Source organism: Hemitrygon akajei, chromosome 30 (assembly GCF_048418815.1).
Source record: "Hemitrygon akajei chromosome 30, sHemAka1.3, whole genome shotgun sequence".
Taxonomy (NCBI): Eukaryota; Metazoa; Chordata; class Chondrichthyes; order Myliobatiformes; family Dasyatidae; genus Hemitrygon; species Hemitrygon akajei.
In genome coordinates, this window is record NC_133153.1 from 43,673,853 (window position 1) to 43,695,419 (window position 21,567).

At 42.2% G+C, this 21,567-nt stretch overlaps 1 protein-coding gene across 4 annotated transcripts in view; it reads left to right on the forward strand.

Moving 5' to 3' along the window:
• trpm7 (transient receptor potential cation channel, subfamily M, member 7) overlaps positions 1-21,567 on the forward strand; it is a 158,943-nt gene that overhangs the window by 11,287 nt on the left and 126,089 nt on the right. For 3 of the 4 annotated variants that reach the window (XM_073032774.1, XM_073032776.1, XM_073032777.1), the window contains exon 2: positions 15,613-15,645. The exons of the other annotated variant lie outside the window; for it this stretch is intronic. In XM_073032774.1, coding sequence (XP_072888875.1) covers positions 15,613-15,645 — 33 coding nt within the window. The remainder of the gene's footprint in view (positions 1-15,612; positions 15,646-21,567) is intronic. 4 annotated transcript variants of the gene reach the window in all.

The window sequence follows — 21,567 nt, forward strand, 5'->3', positions numbered from 1 at the left end:
TCTGAGTCCATAGGACACTCAAAGCTGCTGCTCAGGTTGACTGTGTGGTTAAGAAGGCATACAGTGCATTAGCCTTCATCAACTGTGGGATTGAGATTCAGAGCCGAAAGGTAATGCTTTATAGGACCCTGGCCAGACCCCACTTGGAGTACTGTGCTCAGTTCTGATTGCCTCACTACAGGAAGGATGTGGAAGCCATAGAAAAGGTGCAGAGGAGATTTACAAGGATGTTGCCTGGATTGGGGAGCATGCCTTATGAGAATAGGATGAGTAAAATCGGTCTTTTCCCCTTGGAGCGACAGAGAATTGAGAGGTGAGAGGCTTTGATCGTGTGGATAGTCAGAGGCTTTTTCCTAGGGCTGAAATGGCTAACGCGAGAGGACACAGTTGTAAGGTGCTTGGAAGTAGGTACAGAGGAGATGTCGGGTAAGATTTTTACACAAAAAGCGGTGAGTGCGTGGAATATGCTGCCAGTGACAGTGGTGGAGGCAGATACGATAGGGTCTTTTAAGAGATTCCTGGATAGGTACATGGAGCTTAGGAAAATAGAGGGCTGTGGGTAACCTTAAGTAATTTCTGAAATAAGTGTGTTCGGCACAGCATCATGGATTGAAGGACCTATTTTGTGCTGTAGGTTTTCTGTTTCCCAAGTCTTCATGTATTTCTCCATGGAAGATAAACATTGAGAACTTGGCCTGTATCCTGCAGCTCCACACAATATGTCCACTTTGGTCTGTAAGGGGCACTATTTCCTCCCAAGATACTTTTTATCCCCTTAATATAGTTGAAGCAATATCTTTGGATTCTTAATCTTTTCTGTTAAAGCCATCTCATAATGCCTTTTTACCCTGCTAATTTCCTTCAGCATACTTCTACATCCCCTGTGGACTTTGGGGGTGAGGGTGGGAGCGGAGGTGAGTCTTACTTGCTGCCTGTAACTGACCATTGTTGCTGCCTCTTTCCTGGCCAGAGCCTCAGTGTCTCTGGTTATCCTGGGTTCCCTAATCCTAAAAACCTTGCCCTTTGCTCTAATAGGAATATGCAGACCTTGATCTCTTGATCGCACTTTTCAAAGTCTCTGTGTGGGATATCCTATTGTCTGCAAGCACCCTACTCCAAGCTGTCTAATACTGTCAAAATTTGCCTTGCCCCAGTTGCAAAAATTGAACCCATGGCTCACCGCTGTCACCTCATTCAATTGCCTTGCTGTTTTAACAAAAAGTAGGTTGAGCTTTGCATTCTATGTAGCATGGCCCTGAGGCAACTTTCCTGAATGCTAAGGCTACGTCCACACTAGACCGGATAATTTTGAAAACGCCGGTTTCGTGTAGAAACAATAGGCATCCACACTATGCGTTTTAAAAAATATCTCTGTCCACATTGAAACAGATTTTGGCGAATCTCCTCCTACTGTGCATGCGCAGGACACATCTACCGAAAACAAGCGACATGTTTGGTGTCGAATCTTGCCGTGAAAGTGCGCGTTTGTGTAGTTACAGACTAGAAAAACTTAAAAACGACAGACAGTTTTTGGCTCTCACGCAGCAGAACTTAGAAGTAAAAAAACATACTGGAGCGTACAGAGGCAACCGACAGGGAGTTCATGGACAGTTTGACCCGGCTGACGACGAACATCGAAAAACTGACTAACTCTGTTGCATTAATAAAGCACCTTGTTAAATGCATAAAGCATGTCTGCATCAGTGTTATCTTGTATTTCCATTCAATGTTACATTAGGCTGTTAAACAACTATTGTCAGAGAAGTACTTGCATAAATAGGTAAAACCACCTTCATACGAGCAAGGACAGAAAACAGGGCAAAGTGAGTATACTTATTTATTCAGTAAGTTATGGGTCAAAGTATTTGCTGAGTACATTTCTAACTCTTCTGGCGTAAGTTTCGTTGCCATCTGTTCTGAAATTGTTAGGTTGCGTTCAAGAAAACAGGCTTTGCCTGTTGCTTGGCGGCCGGGGCCGGGGTCAAAGCGCTTGGCAGAGATGGTGCTCGGTGCTCGGTGTCGGAGGGTTGGTCAGAGGCTTGGCTGTGATCGGATGCTTCCCGAGGCTGCATCAGGAAGCTTTGCGGCGCTGGAGGTTCATGGCAGGAAGAGGAGTTCTTCCTTCTACCGTCTACGTGAGATGATGGGCTATTGAGGACTTTGAAACTTTTTATTACTGTGCCCATGGTCTGCCCTTATCAAATTTTGGCATTGCTTTGCACTGTTGTAACTATATGTTATAATTATGTGGTTTTTGTAAGTTAATCTTGGTCTGTCTTGTGTTTTTGTGATATCATACTGGAGGAACATTGTATCATTTCTTAATGCATGCATTACTAAATGACAATAAATGAGGACTGAGTGTCCTCACAATCTAAAAATAGCACGCTGCCGTTTTCAGATTTCTCCGGCTACCCCGTCCACACTGTTCCGGCCAATCCGGCATTTTCAAAATTACACACTTTGGAGAGCATTTCTGGAAAGCTCCGGTTTTGGGGGAGGAAAATGCCATTTTAGTGTGGATGGAGGGTAAAAACTAAGAGAAAATTCGTAAGGCCAGGGATGGTGTGGGGGTGGAACTGGACTCTGACGGTGGTGTCTGAAAAGAAAATGCTGTCCAAGTTGCATGCCATCTTGGACAATGTCTCCCATCCACTCCATAATGTACTGGTTAGGCACAGGAGTACATTCAGCCAGAGCGACTCATTCCACCGAGATTGAACACTGAACATCATAGGAAGTCATTCCTACCTGTGGCCATCAAACTTTACAACTCCTCCCTCGGAGTGTCAGACACCCTGAGCCAGCAGGCTGGTCCTGGACTTATTTCCACTTGGAATAATTTACTTATTATTTAATTATTTATGGTTTTATATTGCTATATTTCTACACTATTCTTGGTTGGTGCGACTGTAACGAAACCCAATTTCCCTCGGGATCAATAAAGTACGTCTGTCTGTCTGTCTGTGTGAGAAAAAGCTTTGGTTACAGATTTATCCGGTGTAGTGTGGACGTAGCCTAATTCAAGTTTATTGACATTCAACAATACACTTGTATACCGCCAAATGAAGCAACGTTCCTCAGGGGCCAGTGAGCACAATGCAGCACATATAACTCACTCACACCATATAAAGTAATATTACCACAAATAAATTAACAAATGTGCATATACAATACAAATTAAAAAGTAAACAGCATAACTCTACTGGTGTTTCATATGTAATGAGACCTGGGTGCTGGCAGGGAGTTCAGTAGTCTCATAGCCTAAGGGAAGAAGCTCTATCCCATCTTAACAGTTTTTGTTCTAGTGCTACAGTACTTCTTGCCTGATGGTGGGGTCAAAGAGATTGATGGGCAGATGGGAGGGATCATTGACAATGCTAAGGGCCCTGTATACACAGTGTTCCTGATAAATATTTCTAATGGGTGGAAGAGAAACCCCAATGATCCCCTCAGCAGTCCTTTGTAGGGATTTCAGGACATGCCTTGAAATTTCTGTACCAAACAGTGAGGCAGCTGCTTAAGACACTCTTGATGATGCTCCTGTAAAATTGGCTAAAATAGGGTGTGAGAGCCTCACTCGCCTCAGTCTCCTCAGGAAGTAGAGACACTGCTTTGTGTTCTTGAATGAGGTGGTGGTGTTGACTGACCAGGTGAGATTGTCCATTCTGTGCACTCCCAGAAACTTAGTGCTTCTAACTCTCTCCTAACAGCATCCCGGCATATGAGGCACCATTTTCCAGATGGGGCAGAATGGAGTGGAGTGCAGTGGCTATGGCATCAGTGGGCCAATATGAATGCAAGCAACTTGGAAGGGGTCCCATGTAGCAGAAAGATGCATAACCCGCCACTCAAAACACCTCATTGTTGAAGTCAGTGCCACTGGGCAGCAGTTGTTGAGGCAAGTTATAGAAACATAAACTTGCAGCACAATACAGGCCCTTCAGCCCACAAAGCTGTGCTGAACATGCCCTTACCGTAGAAATTGCCTAAGGTTACCCATAGACCTCTATTTTTCTGAGCTCCATGTACCTGTCCAGGAGTCTCTTAAAATACCCTATCGTATCTGCCTCCACTGCCGTTGCTGGCAGCCCATTCCACACACTCACCACTCTCTGCATTTTTAAAAAAACAACCAAACTTGCCCCTGGCATCTCCTCTGTACCTACTTCCAAGCACCTTAAAACTGTGCTCTCTCGTGCTAGCCATTTCAGCCCTGGGAAAAAGCCTCTGACTCTCCACACAATCAATGCCTTTCATCATCTTGTACACCTCTATTAGATCACCTCTCATCCTCTTGTCACTCCCAAAGGAAAAAGGCTGAGTTTACTCAACCTATTCTCATAAGGCATGTTCCCCAATCCAGGCAACATCCTTGTAAATCTCCTCTGCACCCTTTCCATGGTTTCCACATCCTTCCTGTAGTGAGGTGACCAGAACTGAGCACAGTCCTCCAAGTGGGGTCTGACCAGGGTCCTATATAACTGCAGCATTACCTCTGGGCTCTTAAACTCAATCCTATGGTTGATGAGGGCTAATGCACTGTACGCCTCCTTAACCACAGTCAACCTGAGCAGCAGCTTTGAGTGTCCTATGGACTCAGACCCCAAGATCCCTCTGATCCTCCACGCTACCAAGAGTCTTACCATTAATACTACATTCTGCCATCATATTTGACCTACCAAATTGATTCACCTCACACTTGTCTGGCTGAACTACATCTGCCACTTTTCAGCCCAGTTTTGCATCCTATCAATGTCCTGCTGTAACCTCTGACAGCCCTCCACACTATCCACAACACCTCTAACCTTTGTGTCATCAGCAGATTTACTAACCCATCCCTGCACTTCCTCATCCAGATCATTTATAAAAGTCACGAGGAATAGGGGTCCCAGAAAGATCCCTGAGGCACACCGCTGGTTACTGATCTCCGTGCAGAATGTGACCTGTCTACAATCACTCTTTGCATTCTGTGGGCAAGCCAGTCCTGGATCCACAAAGCATTGCCCCCTTGGATCCCATGCCTCCTTAGTTTCTCAATAAGCCTTGCTGAAATCCATATACACTACATCTACAGCTCTTCCTTCATCAATGTGTTTAGTCACATCCTAAAAAATTCAATCAGGCTCAGAAGGCATGACCTGCCTTTGACAAAGCTATGCTGACTATTCCTAATCATATTTTGCCTCTCCAAATGTTCATAAATCCTGCCTCTCAGGATCTTCTTCATCAACTTACCAGCCACTGAAGTAAGACTCAGTGGTCTATAATTTCCTGGGTTATCTCTATTCCCTTTCTTGAATAATGGAACAATATTCACAACCCTCCAATCCTCCGGAACCTCTCCCGTCCCCATTGATGATGCAAAGGTCATTGCCAGAGGCTCAGCAATCTCCTCTGTCGCCTCCCGCAGTAGCCTGGGATATATCTCGTCCAGGCCCGGTGACTTATCCAACTTGATGCTTTCCAAAAGCTCCAGCACATACTCTCTCTTAATATTTACATGCTCAAGTTTTTCAGTCCGCTGTAAGTTGTCCCTATAATCATCAAGATCCTTTTTCGTAGTAATACTGAAGCAAAGTACTCATTAAGTACCTCTGCTATCTCTTCCAGTTCCGTACACAGTTTCCCACTGTCACACTTGATTGGTCCTATTCTCTCACGTCTTATCTTCTTGCTCTTCACATACTTGTAGAATGCCGTGGGGTTTTCCTTAATCCTGTCTGCCAAGGCCTTCTCATGGCCCAATGTGGCTCTCCTAATTTCATTCTTAAGCTCCTTCCTGCTTGCCTTATAATCTTCTAGATCTCTATCATTACCTAGTTTTTTGAACGTTTCATAAGCTCTTCTTCTTGACTAGACCTGCAATAGCCTTTGTACACCACGGTTCCTGTATCATACCTTTCCCTGTCTCATTGGAACGTACCTATGTAGAACTCCAAGCAAATATCCCCTGAACATTTGTCACATTTCTTCTGTACACTTTCCTGAGAACACTCTTCCCATTTATGCTTCCAAGTTCCTGCCTGATAGCCTCATATTTCCCCTTACTCCAATTAAACACTTTCCTAACTTGTCTGCTCCTATCCCTCTCCAATGCTATGGTAAAGGATATAGAATTGTGATCACTTTCTCCAAAATGCTGTCCCACTGTGAGATCTGACACCAGGTGCATTTCCCAATAACAGATCAAGTACAGCCTCTCTCCTCTTGTAGGCTTATCTACATATTGTGTCAAGAAACCTTCTGACAAACTCCACCGCATCTAAACCCCTTGCTCTAGGGAGATGCCGGTGGATATTTGGGAAATTAAAATCTCTCACCACTACAACCCTGTTGTTATTATTACATCTTTCCAGAATCTGTCTCCCTATCTGCTCCTGGATTTCCCTTTAACTATTGGGTGGTCTATTTTAAAAAAAACACCCAGTAGAGTTATTGACCCCTTCCTGTCCCTAACTTTCACCCACAGAGACCCCATAGCCAATCCTTTCATGTCCTCCTTTTCTACGACCTTGACACCATCTCTGAACAACAGTGCCACGCCCCCACCTCTTTTGCCTCCCTCCCTGTCCTTTCTGAAACATCTAAAGCCTGGCACTCGAAATAACCATTCTTGCCTATGAGCCATCCCCGTCTCTGTTATGGCCACAACATCATAGCTCCAAGTACTGATCGACTCTCTAAGCTCATCCACTTTGTTCATAATACTCCTTGCAGTACTCCTTGTTAATGTCACACTTTGGACATGGAATGATGTTGGCCGCCTTGAAACCCAAGGGAACAGCAGGCAGATGTTGAAGATGTCTGTTACAGCTTCAGTTAACTGGGTGGCACAGTCCCTAGACAAACGAACAGGTGTATCAGGCCCCACAGCTTTCTGTGTGTTGACCCTACGGTCTTCCTCACATCAGCCACGGCCATGCAGAATGCCTCGTCGTGTCTCTGGTGTCACGTAAATGGTTGTAAGTTCTCTGAATATCCTGTTTTGACTTTCTGATGGCATGGGAAATTGCAGCTCTTGCTGACCTGAGAGCTGCTTTATCCCCCAGTCTGAAGGCAGTATTCTGATCTCTCAATCAACTCCGTCCCTCAGCTGTCAGCCATGGCATATGATTTGTCCTGTCACAGAAATGTTTAAGTGATGTCCTCAATGCACTTCTGTGTAGGCAGTCACAGATCTCACAAATTCATCAATGTTAATGTGTGGGTTGTAGGTCATTGCTTCCCTGAACATGTTCCAGTCTGTATTTTCAAAGGAGTTCTGTAATGCTGAGGTTGTTCCTCTGACCAGGTCTCTGTCTACCTTTGAACTGGTTTGACATTTTTATTCAGTGGCTGTTATGCAGAGATATTAGCATAACAGGTAAGTGGGGAGGAAGAGTTTTGTATGCACCAGGGATGTTGGTATAAACTAGGTTCAATGTGTTCTCATCTGTCAATGTGCTTAATAAATTTGGACTCTACCATATTTAAGTTGGCAGCAGTAATTTTAAAAAAACATTGGGGTGTGTGGTTTGCAGTAGAACTCATGCACTTCTTCTCTGGCATTAGCAGACGGGAGGATGTATGCAGCTATAATTGCAATAACTGCAAACTCACTTGGTAAATAGAAGGGCTTGCACTTCACCATTAAGAGCTCTATCATAGGTGAACAGTGTCTCATCACTGCTGAAGTGTTCACACACCAGTTCTTATTAATGTAGATACAAATGCTTCCATTGTGGGAATGCTGTTGGCTTGAAGAGAGATGAAACCATCTAGTTGGATGGCCGTTTCAGGGGTGCTATCCTGGAGAAATGTTTCCATCAGGATAGTGCGCAGCTGTCTTTATCTCATGTTGATTCGGACTCAGACACGAAATCTAGTTTTATTTTCTTGCGATTGAACGTTTGAAAGCAGGATTGACAGAGGTCTGGCCTGAAGGGTTTTGCCTGTCATCTTGCACGAATACCAACGTGCTTTCCTCACTTTTGCTTCCTTGCGAACAGCATCTCCCCAGGTGGCTGTAGCAGACAATAACAGTGCGCAAAAGCTCATGCTGTCTTTCAGAAGGGTGAAACCTCACGAAGTGGCAGACCCAATGGGTACCTGCTACTGCTCTGAAAACAACTGGCGGGTTGTTCAGACATTTTCAATCTCTTATTGCTACAGTCAGAAGTTCCTACCAGCTTCAAAATGGCAGCAATTATGCCAGTCCCCAAGAAGAGTAGTGTGAGCTGCCTTAAAGAGTATTGTCCAGTTGCGCTCACATCTACAGTGATGAAGTGCTTTGAGAAGTTGGTCATGGCTAGACAGAACTGCCTCAGCAAGGACCTAGACCCGCTGCAATTTGCTTATCACCACAATGGGTCTGCAGCAAGTGCAATCTCATTGGCACTCCATGCAGCTTTGGTTCACTTGGACAATACAAATACCCATGTCAGAATGCTGTTTATTGACTACAGCTCTGTGTTTAACACCATCATTCCTACAGTCCTGATTGATAAACTACAGAACCTAGGTCTCTGTACCTCCCTCTGCAACTAGATCCTCAACTGCCTAACTGGAAGACCAGAATCTGGGGATTGGAAATAACATATCCTCCTCGCTGGCAATCAAATACTGGCGCATCTCAGGGTGTTAATCACCGTCTAGGTTCAAAAACGTATGTGAACCTCTGGGGTAATGCCTTATACAAAAGCTATTTAGAGTCGAATTCCAATCAACGAATTGAGTTTGTAAGTGTGGTTTGTAGAGGTGCCATGCCCTATAAAAAAGACTGTCATGTTACTGACAGCCTGTTCTTCTCAAGAAAGATCTGTTTCTGTGCACCATGCCTCAATCAAAACAACTTTCAGAAAACCTTAAAAGAACTGTAAAGATGCATGAAGCTGAAAAAGGCTACACAATCATTTCAAAAGACCTGTGTTCATCAGTCCACAGTAAGAGAAGTTGTCTATAATTGAAGGAAATTCAGTACTGTTGCTACTCTCCCCAGGAGTGGGCATCCTGCAAAGATTACACCAAGAGTACATCATGCAGCGCTGAGGGAGGTGAAAAAGAACCCAAGGGTAACAGCAAAAGACCTGCAGAAATCTCTAGAACTTGCTTAACTCATGTTCATGTGTCCACTATAAGAAAAACACTAAACAAGAATGGAGTTCATGGAAGGAACCACAGAGGAAACCGCTACTTTCCAAAAAAAAAAAAACACGTATTGCTGCACATCTCAAGTTTGTAAAAGACCATCTGGATGTTCCACAAAGCTTCTGGGACAATGTTCTGTGGACAGATAATACAAAAGTCTTAACTTTTTGGAGGAATTGCCCTGGCTGCTATGCTTTGTGTCTGCCAACTTTGCAGTGACTTGCCCTGCTAATATGATGAACTGAATGGGGGCCTTTGGGCTTACTCCAAGCTGCTCTGGGGATTTGGCTCCATGGACTCAAATTGGTTCAGAATGCTGCTGCTGTTTGCTTCTATAGTTTGCATTAGATTTTTTCTTTGTGGGCATTGGGTTTGTCTTGTCTTTTTTAATCAGTTCTTTTGGATTCCTTGCTTTACGACTGCCTGTTAAGCAAACAAATTCAAGGTTATATACGTTTGCTGATAATGAATACACTTTGAATCTTGAAATGCACACATCTTTGTTTGGAGGAAAAAGACACTGCACATCAACACCAAAACCTCATCCCAACTGTAAAGCATGGTGGAAAGATCATGGTTTGGGGCTGCTTTGCTGCCTCAGGGCCTGGGCAGCTCTCAATCATTGAGGGAACAATGCATTCAAAATTTTATCAAGATACTTTACGGGAGAATGTCAGGGTAGCGATCATCACCTGAAACTTAATAGAAATTAGATGATGCAACAAGACAATGATCCAAAACACAAGAGTAAATCAACAACAGAATGATTTAAAAAGAAGAAAATTAGTGTTCTGGAATGGCCAAGTTGGAGTCTAGACCTTAACCCAATTGAGATGCTGTGTCATGAGCTGAAGATGGCTGTTCATGCAAGATATCCCAGAAATATTGATGAACTGAAACAGTTTGGTTTGGAAGAATGGTGTAAAATTCCTCCTTACCATTGTGCAGGTCTGATCAGCAGCTACAGGTAACATTTGGTGGAGTGTATTGCTGCTAAAGGAGGTTCTACCAGTTATTAAATACAAGGGTTCACATACCTTTTTCCAGCCTGGACAGTGAATGATTAAACAACATGTTCAGTAAAGACATGAAATGTACAGTTGTTTGTGTTATTAGTTTAGGTAGATTGTTTGTCTATTATTGTGACTTAAAATGTGGTCTGATCTTCATTTAAGTAACTAATGCCGACAACCAGGTAATTACAAAACTACAAACCTTTTCTTGCAACTGTTTATTTACTGTAATTCAGTTTTTCTACATTATGTATTTGCATTGTACTGCTGCAGAGTTAACAAATCTAATGACGTATGCTGATAATATTAAATCTGATTCTAATAGTGATTCTTTTGTCCAACAACTTGCTAGTGAGGTAGACTTGCCGTACTTTCTGTTCTTAGTCCAGGAATCTTGGAGCCCAAAGGGCTCAAGGCAGGTTAATCATTTGTATCTGGAAAGTGGTAATAGGCAGAGGAGGATGATAGAGGTTGTTATGTGATTACAAGCCGATGACGATTGGTGCTGAGTCTACTACACTAACAATTTGAATAGGAATGTAGCAGGCTTAATTAGTAGATGGCATAAATAGGTGTTAATGGTTGTAGGCTACTGGATAGTGTTGATCAATTGGTGAGATAGTCAGCAATCCTGTTGATCAAGATGATGCACTTTGGGAACCCTAAAGGTAAATACATATACCTTGAATAGTGGGGACCTCAGCTGTCACCAAGGGATGGTGGGGAAGAAATGTTGAGTGCTTGTAATAGTATCAGATGTGTGCAGAAGTTTTGGAATGAGATAAACAGGCCAGTCAGGAGAGCAAAGGCCTGGCAACTGAAGTTAAAAATCTGGCTAAGGGTGTCACTAGATCATGGACAGACATGGACCATGACTGATGGAAAGGTGATATAATCTTTAGTTATTTGATGGGACTCCCATCTGAAATGTTAATGTTTTGCTTTGAATCTCTTATGCCTGATGTTTTAAATTACACACTGTGTCCGATGTCATTGCCTTTCTAGATGGTAGAACAATTGCTTAACACATTTTAGAATGCTTTTGATGAACACGGTAATTTATTTGCTGTCTTTTGCATTAATATCATAAAACTCAGTAATACAATACTGAACAAGTGAATGTTTTTAATTTAACTGCAGTATTTACAAGATGGGCTTCTGGAGACAAACAGTTATTAACGGTCTGAATATCGTAAGGGTTTGATCTGATCTGTATGATTAAGTTTTTATGAAAATCTTGAGTTAAGGTATCTAGTTTGCTAATTATTCCTTTGTTTAATTGTATTATTGTAGAAATATTTTTCCTATTAAATAGTGCTCCACGCTCTTTAAAGTTGAATATAGAGAGGGTGTTGATTTGTAATAATAGAATCAATGATGGAACACATTAAACATTGGTTTAAGTACTGATGTGCTACAGAAAGTGGCTTATGAGCCATAAAACACATTAGATTTCCATTAGTTTCGATAATTCCATTATTCAAACTAATGGAAATCTGTATTTTTATGGCTCATAAGCCACTCTATGGCACATAATCCCACAGATTTCTGTGGGAGTTTTGGTATTGGGATTTAGGCAGAGAATTCAAGTGTGAACTGTTATTCAGGAGTAAAGGAATAAATGGATCCACCAGATAGGTAGCAATGGGAAGGTTGAGTGCAATGGTATAGAACAAATATGGGAAGAGATGCATGAGAGTACCTGTTGAAGAAGCAACTTGTGTCACTGTAAATAATATGAACAGTAAATTTCAGATTTGGGTCATATGAAAGTTAGTTTGGTTTTGCCTCCACTGACAGAACTGCTTTCCTTGTGATGTGGATATACTGTATATTATCTAAAACATCTGAAGAATATAATTGCAATTATGGTATAATTTTGAAAATTTGATTAAACAGACTTCTTTCCTGTCACTTTCCACTTCACCGCAGTTTAGCAGAAATGGCATCATGTTCACAGTATTCCTGAAACAAAATAAAGAATGGAAAGCTTCCACGGCACCCCATACGGCCATAAAATATAGGAGCAGAATTAGGACACTTGGCTCATCAAGTTACTCTTCCATTTTGCCATGGATGATCCATTTTCCATCTCAAACCCAATCTCCTGCTTTCTCCCTGTATCTCTCCATGCACAGATTAATCAAGAATCTATCAACCTCTGCCTTTAAATATACACTACGACTTGGCCTTCACAGCTGCATATGGCAACAAATTCCACAGATTCACCAGTTTGGCTAAAGAAATTTGCTGATGGCCATTGGCTTATTTATTTTCATCCTTGTTTATGATATATTCTTAGTAATTGTGAATCAGTTTTTAAAAGAATAAACCTTGTTTTGTTTAACGAAGAAACATGTATCCAATATTTGACCAGTGTGCAGTTAGTTTTTAAATTAGCCTCAGTAGAGTGCCAGTCAATGAGAATGATTATCATAAATCATTCCAGCATCCTTACAGTTTCTGAAACAGAATAGCCTTCGAAAAATGTGATGGTTGTGGGGAGGTTTGAGGGAGAAAGGTAGGACTAGTTAAGAGAAAATTATGGCTTGTTTTCCTACAAATAAGGCTGTATGTTAGAGAGAAGATGCCAAAATTTTAAAAACATACTCGTGTGGCAGGAAACAAAAATGTTAAGGATTTTGCAAGTTTGGCTTGTTGGACAATAGGGAAAACATTAATAATCACTTTATTGATCCCGATTGGGAAATTATTTCATTATAGCAGCAACATTTAAAAACACTTAGCAATATTAATAAATATGATAATATAAAGTACAGAATAATATGTACAATAATTTACCAATGTGCAGTACTGTGTAATGATGTACAAAATGACAAACAGACTATTGTACTATGGTACGTATTAGCCATCTTCCCTTGCTGCTACTTTCGATTAGTAAAGATGACTTTTGGCAGTGTGTGCAGGACTTGGAGTATATGCAGCTTACAGGCATATAAGAATTGAGACTATCAATAACAATGACACATTGAAGCATGAAAACAACTGAAGCTCTTGCTGTTGTCTGGTTTGTTGTCTTGCCACAGTCTCCATGGTCTGCTATTAAATTGGGCTGTAAAGCTTGCACGTCAATGTGAGTGAATGATTTGGATTGACAACAAATGTTGTTGCTGTATTTAACTTCAACAATTCAGAATGTTTTCTTCTGTTTGTGGAGTTTCCTTTGTCCTTTACGGTCTATCCAGACAAATCCTTCATATGGCAATTTGAGTAATTTTGCTATTTCTATTTGTAACAAATTCGGTTGTACTACAAGTGAATAAATTTCAAAGTTGCATTGTGTGAAAGTCAGCATCCTTCTGCTAATTTCCTGGTCTATTTCCGACACCTCCCTCCCCTTTCTTGATCTTTGTCTCCATTTCTGGAGACGGCTTATCTACTGATATCTACTATAAGCCTACAGACTCACAGCTACCTGGACTATTCCTTTTCCCACCCTGTCTCTTGCAAAAATGCTATCCCCTTCTCATAATTCCTCTGTCTCTGCCGCATTTGCTCTCAGGATGAGGCTTTTCATTCCAGGACGAAGGAAATGTCTTCCTTTTTTAAACAAAGGGGTTTCCCTTCTTCCGCCATCAACTCTGCGCTCAAACGTATCTCTCCCATTTCCCGCACATCTGCCCTCACCCCCTTCTGCTTTCCGCAGGGATCGCTCCCTACGCGACTCCCTTGTCCACTCGTCCCCTCCATCCCTTCCCACCGATCTCCCTCCTGGCACTTATCCTTGTAAGCGGAACAAGTGCTACACCTGCCCTTACACTTCCTCCCTCACCACCATTCAGGGCCCCAGCCAGTCCTTCCAGGTGAGGCAACACTTCACTTGTGAGTTGGCTGGTGTGGTGTACTGCGTCTGGTGCTCTGGGTGTGGCCTTTTATATATTGGTGAGACCCGACGCAGACTGGGAGACCGTTTCGCTGAACACCTACGCTCGGTCCACCAGAGAAAGCGGGATCTCCCAGTGGCCACACATTTTAATTCCACATCCCATTCCCATTCTGATATGTCTATCCATGGCCTCCTCTACTGTCAAGATGAATCCACACAGGCTGGAGGAACAACACCTTGTATACCGGCTGGGTAGCCTCCAACCTGATGGCATGAACATTGACTTCTCTAACTTCCATTAATGCCCCTCCTCCCCTTCTTACCCCATCCCTGAAATATTTAGTTGTTTGTTTTTTTTTCTCTCTCTGCCCATCACCCTGCCTGTTCTCCATCTCCCTCTGGTGCTCCCCCCTCCCCCTTTCTTTCTCCCGAGGCCTCCCATCCCATGATCCTTTCCCTTTTCCAGCTCTGTATCACTTTCACCAATCACCTTTCCAGCTCTTAGCTTCATCCCACCCCCTCCAGTCTTCTCCTATCATTTTGCATTCCCCCTCCCCCCACTACTTTCAAATCTCTTAGTATCTCTCCTTTCAGTTAGTCCTGACGAAGGGTCTCAGCCTGAAACTTTGACAGTGCTTCTCCTTATAGATGCTGTGTGGCCTGCTGTGTTCCACCAGCATTTTGTGTGTGTTGTTTGAATTTCCAGCATCTGTAGATTTCCTCGTGTATCCTCCTGCTAAAATAGGTTGGTTAGCTTGTTGATGATAGGTTTCCCCACCTTTTAAATTATTGTTTATAAAGTTTTCCTATGGTTCAGAGTTAACAATTTTGTTATTTTGATTAGTAATTGCAGAGCAGTATGCCATGATTGTGGCACATTAGTGAAGGTTATAATTTTCTCAGCCCAGTGACTCATTTTTTGTTTTGAGGCAGTCTTGCGTATTTGATTTTATTTAGAGAATTGGCTATTAAGGATTTGTGTATCCCTGAGCTCTGGTACAGCCTTTTCCAGAATCGACTATAAGCAGATGAATGACACTGAAGAAGCCCAGTGCATCATCCTGCTGCTTTTATATTGACTGGTCCATGCTGATTGCTCTTATGGCTGTTCTTAATCTGAAAAGATGTAGATTTAGTTCATAATAACTGTTCAATAATTCAGTTTTAATGAGAACTGGTGTTTTTTCTGGATAAACAAGTGGATGAAGACCCTGACCTGGAGTAATTTAAACTTGGACTTGCTTGTAATAATCAGATGACCATGATTGTAAGTAAAGCAATCTTAACTAACGTCTTTAGTTTTCCAAATGATTTCAACTCAAATTTGTATTATAGTTATTGAATTCAGTTCTTATTGCAACTGTAGCTTTAAAATTGTCTGAATCATTTACTAAACTGCTGTGACTTGTATAGATTCTCAGACAAATTGAAATTCTACGATAGGTGTAGCGTTTAGATTTTTTTTGGGAATGATTTAAACTTTAAAATTCAAGCTGCTTCTTTACAACAAAAGCTAGTTGGTACTTAATGTTTACATAACAATTTTTAAGGTAATACTTGATTGTTCTCAACTGTTCTTTATTTATTCCATTTATACTTATTTATTTTTTTCCCCATCTGCAGTTCCAGTTCCCCTTGCAGACTGAACTCGAAGAGGTATGGTCAAACTGATGTCTCTACAATCCTAATACAGATTGATATTTTCATATTTTGAAGGAGTCCCAGTTTTGTTTTAGTTATATAGGACTATCAGTTCATGTAACAAACAGTAACTGGTTGTAGAGCAGTTCTAGGTCAAATGGAGCATTAGTGGCTGACTCAAGCTACTCCGTGGAGATTTCACTGTTCAGATGCAAATCTGCTGTGCTGCATCTTGATGTTTTTTTTTCTGCTGTCAGACAAAATGACCATATGTGGGTGGTGGATGCCTTTTTATTTGACAGCTTTAGGTGAATCCTTCTATTTTAACTGTTCATTTTGCTTTATGCTCATTACAAATTAGTCTTATTTGTCTATTCCCATACAAAAGTGACTAGCATTTTAAGAGCCTTGTTTTTGAGATATCAGTATAAATTTGTAGTTTTGAAAATAAGTTCTGAAGTTTTTGTCATGTCAAGAATAATATCTTTATCGATTACTTTTTTAGGGAAAAATTTCCAAAACAAATCAAACTTTTGAAACTGAGTCTTTCCTTTCTATTGTAAATATGCAGCTTGCCTTGTGTTTTACACATCTAAATTGAAATCTAACTTATTTTTAGGAATCGCTTAAATCTATTTATAAATAATACACGTAGGTGTGAAAAAACTAAACTGAAGTAAAAGGTTTGTTTACAAAGTAGCAGAACTGACCAGCATACCTATTTTAGCTAATATTTACAGCTACTGATCCAGTATTTAAGCTGTGTTCTGCCAAGGGAAGGTTAATTGATCTTGATTGGCTTCACATTGAGTAGGTGTGATGTAGCATTGATCACACCATCATATTCTCTGAATCCTCTCACACCACAATCTATCAGTTCTCCAGTGACCAGAAACTTTCCAGAACCAGCCAGCCACACAGCTTTAAGAAGTCACGGATAGAAGAGTTCACCAAGAGAATAATGCACCTGGTAACTTTTCAAAACTTTTAAACCAATTACAATAATATGCTCTTTCTCGGAGGCATCACAGTGGCGTTGCTAGTAAAGCTGTTACCTCAACTAAAGGGACTTGGGTTCAGTCCTAATCTCTATTACTGTCTTTGTGGAGTTGTTATGTTCTTGTTGTCTGTGCATGTTTCCTCTGGATGCCTCAGTTTCTCCTTGTAGTCCAAAGATTGGTAGGTTAATTAGCCAAAATGGTCCTAGTTTCTAGGTTAGTATAGAATCTGTGGGGACTTGAGGTAATGTGGAGGAAATAAAATGGAATTGGTATCGAATTGTTGCTTGATAAATGTAACTAAAATACGATTTCTTTTAACTTGAATATTTAACTAGAATGTACGTGACTGTGGTCTGTAGATCACATAGCTGATGTTTATAAACGAGATTTTGTAGTTGCTGGAAATGCAGAGCAACACACAAAATGTTGAAGGAACTCAGCAGGTCAGGCAGCATCTATGGAGAGGAATAAACAGTCTCTTTTCAGGCTGAGGCCCTTCATCAGGACTGGAGAGGAAAGAGGAGGAAGCCACAATAAGGTGGGGAAGGAGTACAAGCTGGAAGATGATGTAAAGTCAGGTGGGTGGAGGGTTAAGTAAGGAGCATGGAGGTAAGTGGAAAAGGTAAAGGGCTGGAGAAGAAGTAATCTGAAATGAGTGAAGCACAGACCATGGGAGAAAGTGGAGGAAGGGCTTGGGTGGGGGAGGTGATGGGTAGGTGAAGAGAAAAGGTAAGGGGGGCTGAGTGGGGAATTGAAAAGGGAAGGGAGTGGGAGAGAAATATCACATTGTAGAAATAAAGAAATAGTTGTCACTGCCTGCTCCCATAGATGCTGTCTGGCCTGCTGAGTTCTGCCAGCATTTTGTGTTTTTATTTATTTCCAGCATCTGCAGATTCACTCATGTTGTACAAATAAATGTTCATGCCATCAGGTTGGAGGGTATCCAGATGGAATTAGGTGTTCCTCCATTCTGGAATTTTTTTGAGGATGTAACTATGAAAATGGACAAGGGAGAGCCAGTGGATGTAGTGTACCTGGACTTTCAGAAAGCCTTTGATAAGGTCCCACGTAGGAGATTAATGGGCAGAATTAGAACACATGGTATTGGGGGTAGGGTATCTAACCCCCTGGGTCGCCTCAGGCTCGCTCAGCTCGTTCTCATCTAGGGGGAGCAGCCTTCGATCCAGCCAAACTGGGTAACCAGCTTGTGTGGATGCTGTGTGATGTCCCTGCCTCGCCAAAGAATAGACAAGACACCATATGCAATTAAATGATTACAATTTATAAAGATTACTATAACTGATTAATAACCATACAGTATATATGAAGGAAAAGAAAATAAAGAAAAGGCACCAAACTTATCAAAGTCCAAACCACTTCGTGTACAACCGTTGGAGCTCAATTACTGAAGTCTTCTGGCCACCATTTGATCCCCTCCGAACTTCTCGACTCGCAGCTCAGGACCACCTGAAGTGATCAACCAAGCACATCTATCTTCGTCTTCTCTCCACAGGGTACCTCCTGGCTTTGGACCCCCACTTGGAGTCTGTTCCTCGCCCAGTTTACAGCATCACGTCCTCTCTCTCTCTCTCTCACCCCCTTGCACTGATCTCCCAAAAAGCCTGCCAACAATAGCTTACAGACTCAGATGAAAGAACAACATTAATCCCAATTGGTTTACAAAGGAATACAATTCTCGTTATCAGTAAATTTTAACCCAAACAAGCTTCCAGCACTCTCTCGCAACAAAGAAGCATTCCTACTTTTAACAAAACAAAGAAGCCATTTTGATTAACATACGCAGTAACAAAGAAAGAGACCCCCCTTTACAGGTACTAACATGGATAGAAAATTGGTTGGCTGACAGGAAACAGTAGGGATTAACTGGTCCTTTTCAGAATGGCAAGTAGTAACTAGTGGGGTACCGCAAGGCTCGGTGCTCGGACCACAGCTGTTTACAATATACATTAATGATTTAGATGAAGGGATTAAAAGTAATGTTAGCAAATTTGCAGATGACACAAAGCTGGATGGCAGTGTGAAATATGAGGAAGATGTTGGGAGAATGCAGGTTGACTTGGACAGGTTGGGTGAGTGGGCAGGCAACTGCATGGCAGATGCAGTTTAATGTGAATAACTGTGAGGTTATCCACTTTGGTGGCAAGAACAGGAAGGCAGATTACTATCTGAATGGTCTCAAGCTAGGAAAAGGGGAAGTACAATGAGATCTATGTGTCCTTGTTCATCAGTCACTGGAAGTAAGCATGCAGGTACAGCAGGCAGTGAAGAAAGCTAATGGCATGTTGGCCTTCATAAGAAAGAGTTGAGTATAGGAGCAAAGAGGTCCTTCTGCAGTTGTACAGAGCCCTGGTGAGACCACACCTGGAGTATTGTGTTCAGTTTTGGTCTCCAATTTTGAGGAAGGACATTCTTGCTATTGAGGGAGTGCAGCGTAGGTTCACAAGGTTAATTCCTGGAATGGCGGGACTGTCATATGTTGAAAGATTGGAGCAACTGGGCTTGTATACACTGGAATTTAGAAGGATGAGAGGGGATCTGATTGAAACATAAGATTATTAAGGGATTGGACAGGCTAGAGGCAGGGAACATGTTCCTGATGTTGGAGGAGTCCAGAACCAGAGGTAACAGTTTAAGAATAAGGGGTAGGCAATTTAGAATGGAGTTCAGGAAAAACTTTTTCACCCAGAGAGTTGTGGATCTATGGAATGCTCTGCCTCAGAAGGCAGTGGAGGCCAATTCTCTGGATGCCTTCAAAAAAGAATTAGAGCTCTTAAAGATAGTGGAGTCAAGGGATATGGGGAGAAGGCAGGAACGGGGTACTGATTGTGGATGATCAGCCATGATCACAGTGAATGGCAGTGCTGGCTCGAAGGGCTGAATGGCCTACTCTTGCACCTATTGTTTATTCTGAGAGTGGCTTCATCATGCCAGTAGAAGAGGCCAAGGACTAACTTGCCAGAATGGGAATGAGGTTTGAAATGAAAATGGCAAAGTGGTCCCCCAGTCTACGGCTCTCACCATTTTAGAAGAGACCACATTGGGTCAATAGCCGGCTGGTGGCATCGTGGCATCAGCACTGGACTTCGGAGCAAAGGCTTCCGAGATCGAATCCAGCCGGCTCCCCTGCACGCTTTCCATCTGTGCTGGGTTGAGCGTCGAGCAAGGCAACTCGGCCTTAAAAACAAGTAAGCCTGCTTAAAAAACGCCATCATGATGGTGTCTTGATGACTCCACTTGGAGTTAAGGGCTTTCTTCTACACATTGGGGCATTAGACTACTCCAACAGATTTGTAGGTGGTGTTGCCTGACCTGGGAGGACTGTTTGGGGCCCTGAGTGGAGGTGAGGGAGGTGAACTTGCAGGTGCATCACTTCTGATTGTAGGCATAAGTGCCAGGAGGGAGATTAGTGGGGAGGGACAAATGGACAAGGAAATTGTGGAGAGGGAGTTTTCCCCCCATAGAAAGCTGGGGACAGGTAAAGATGTTTGGTGGTAGGGTCCTGTTTAAAATGGTGGAAGTTGTGCAGAATAATGTGCTGTATGCAGAGCATGCTCATGGGGTGGTAGGTGAGGATGAAAAGAACTTCATCCATGTTAAGGCAGCAGGAAAATAAGGTGAGGGTAGATGTCTGGGGGAAATGCGGGTAAAGGCAGCATCAGTGGTGGAGGAGGACATCTCTTGTGCTGGAAAGGAAATCCTCATCATGGGAACAGATGAGAAGATTAGGGAATGGCATTTTTACAGAATAGGGAGTCAGGGGTAAAGTGGTGCCTGAAAGTTTGTGAGCCCTGTAGAATTTTCTTTCAGCATAAATATGACCTAAAATGTGATTCATGTAAGTCCTGAAACTTAGGACTTGGAGAACCCAATTAAATAGATAAAACAAAAAAATATACTTGTTCATTTATTGAGAAAAGTGGTCCAATATTACTGAAGTCATGATCCAGGACTAACTGCACCACTAGGCAAGCAGCTATCTAACAACATGGAAGATTGTTCATGAATATCCTGTCCACAAAAAGGACCAATGGAATCTAACCAGTTATTGCCCCATCAGTCCACTCTCAGTCATCAGACTGAATTCTAGATGCAAGTCAAGAGTGGCTGCTCTTGATAACATGGCTGAATTTGATTGTGTGTGGTGTTGGGCTTGCTAAAACTGTGCTGCCCATCAATGGGAAAATTCTCCAATGAATAGGCTTATACCTTGAACGAAGAAAGATTGCTGGAGCTCAATCATCTCAGCTGTATGACTTTCTAGGTGTGGTGTCCTAGCTGCTTCAGTTCCCTTTCACAATATCAGGGGTGGGGGTGGGGTGGGTGTGTGTTTTTTTTCTTTCAATGATAACTAAATAAATGTGAAGAGTAGCCAGTATCTGCACCTGGACTACTTAGTGGTCAGTAACTTTGGTAGCATGAAAGTGTCGACCAATAGCCATCTTCTACAAGAGAGAATAGACAATTACCATGACATTTAATAGTAGTTTTGTTGTAGATTTCCCCCATCCTGAGCCTTGCCATTGACCAAGATCTCAACTGGACAAGCTGCTAAGAAATGACAAAAGCTGGGTATCCTGTGGTGAATGACTTGTCTAATGCCATCTTGCATTTAAATAAAATAATGCAAAGGAATACTCCCGATCTATCCAAATGAATGCGACTCAGTGAACACTTAAACTCCAGTGCATCCTGGGTATAGCAGCCTGCAGAATTTCCCCCACTACATGCACATTTTGAATGTTTTGTATGCAAACTAGAAAATTAAGTGCAGTTACCCTGATCTCATCACACCAGGAGAGATGAAGGCATCAACACCTGCATTTTCCCCTCTGAGTAACCATCATGCTATTGTGGAGAGATGCCATTTTGTCACTGGAACTCCATTGTGAGTGTATTTATTGGCTAGACTACAGCA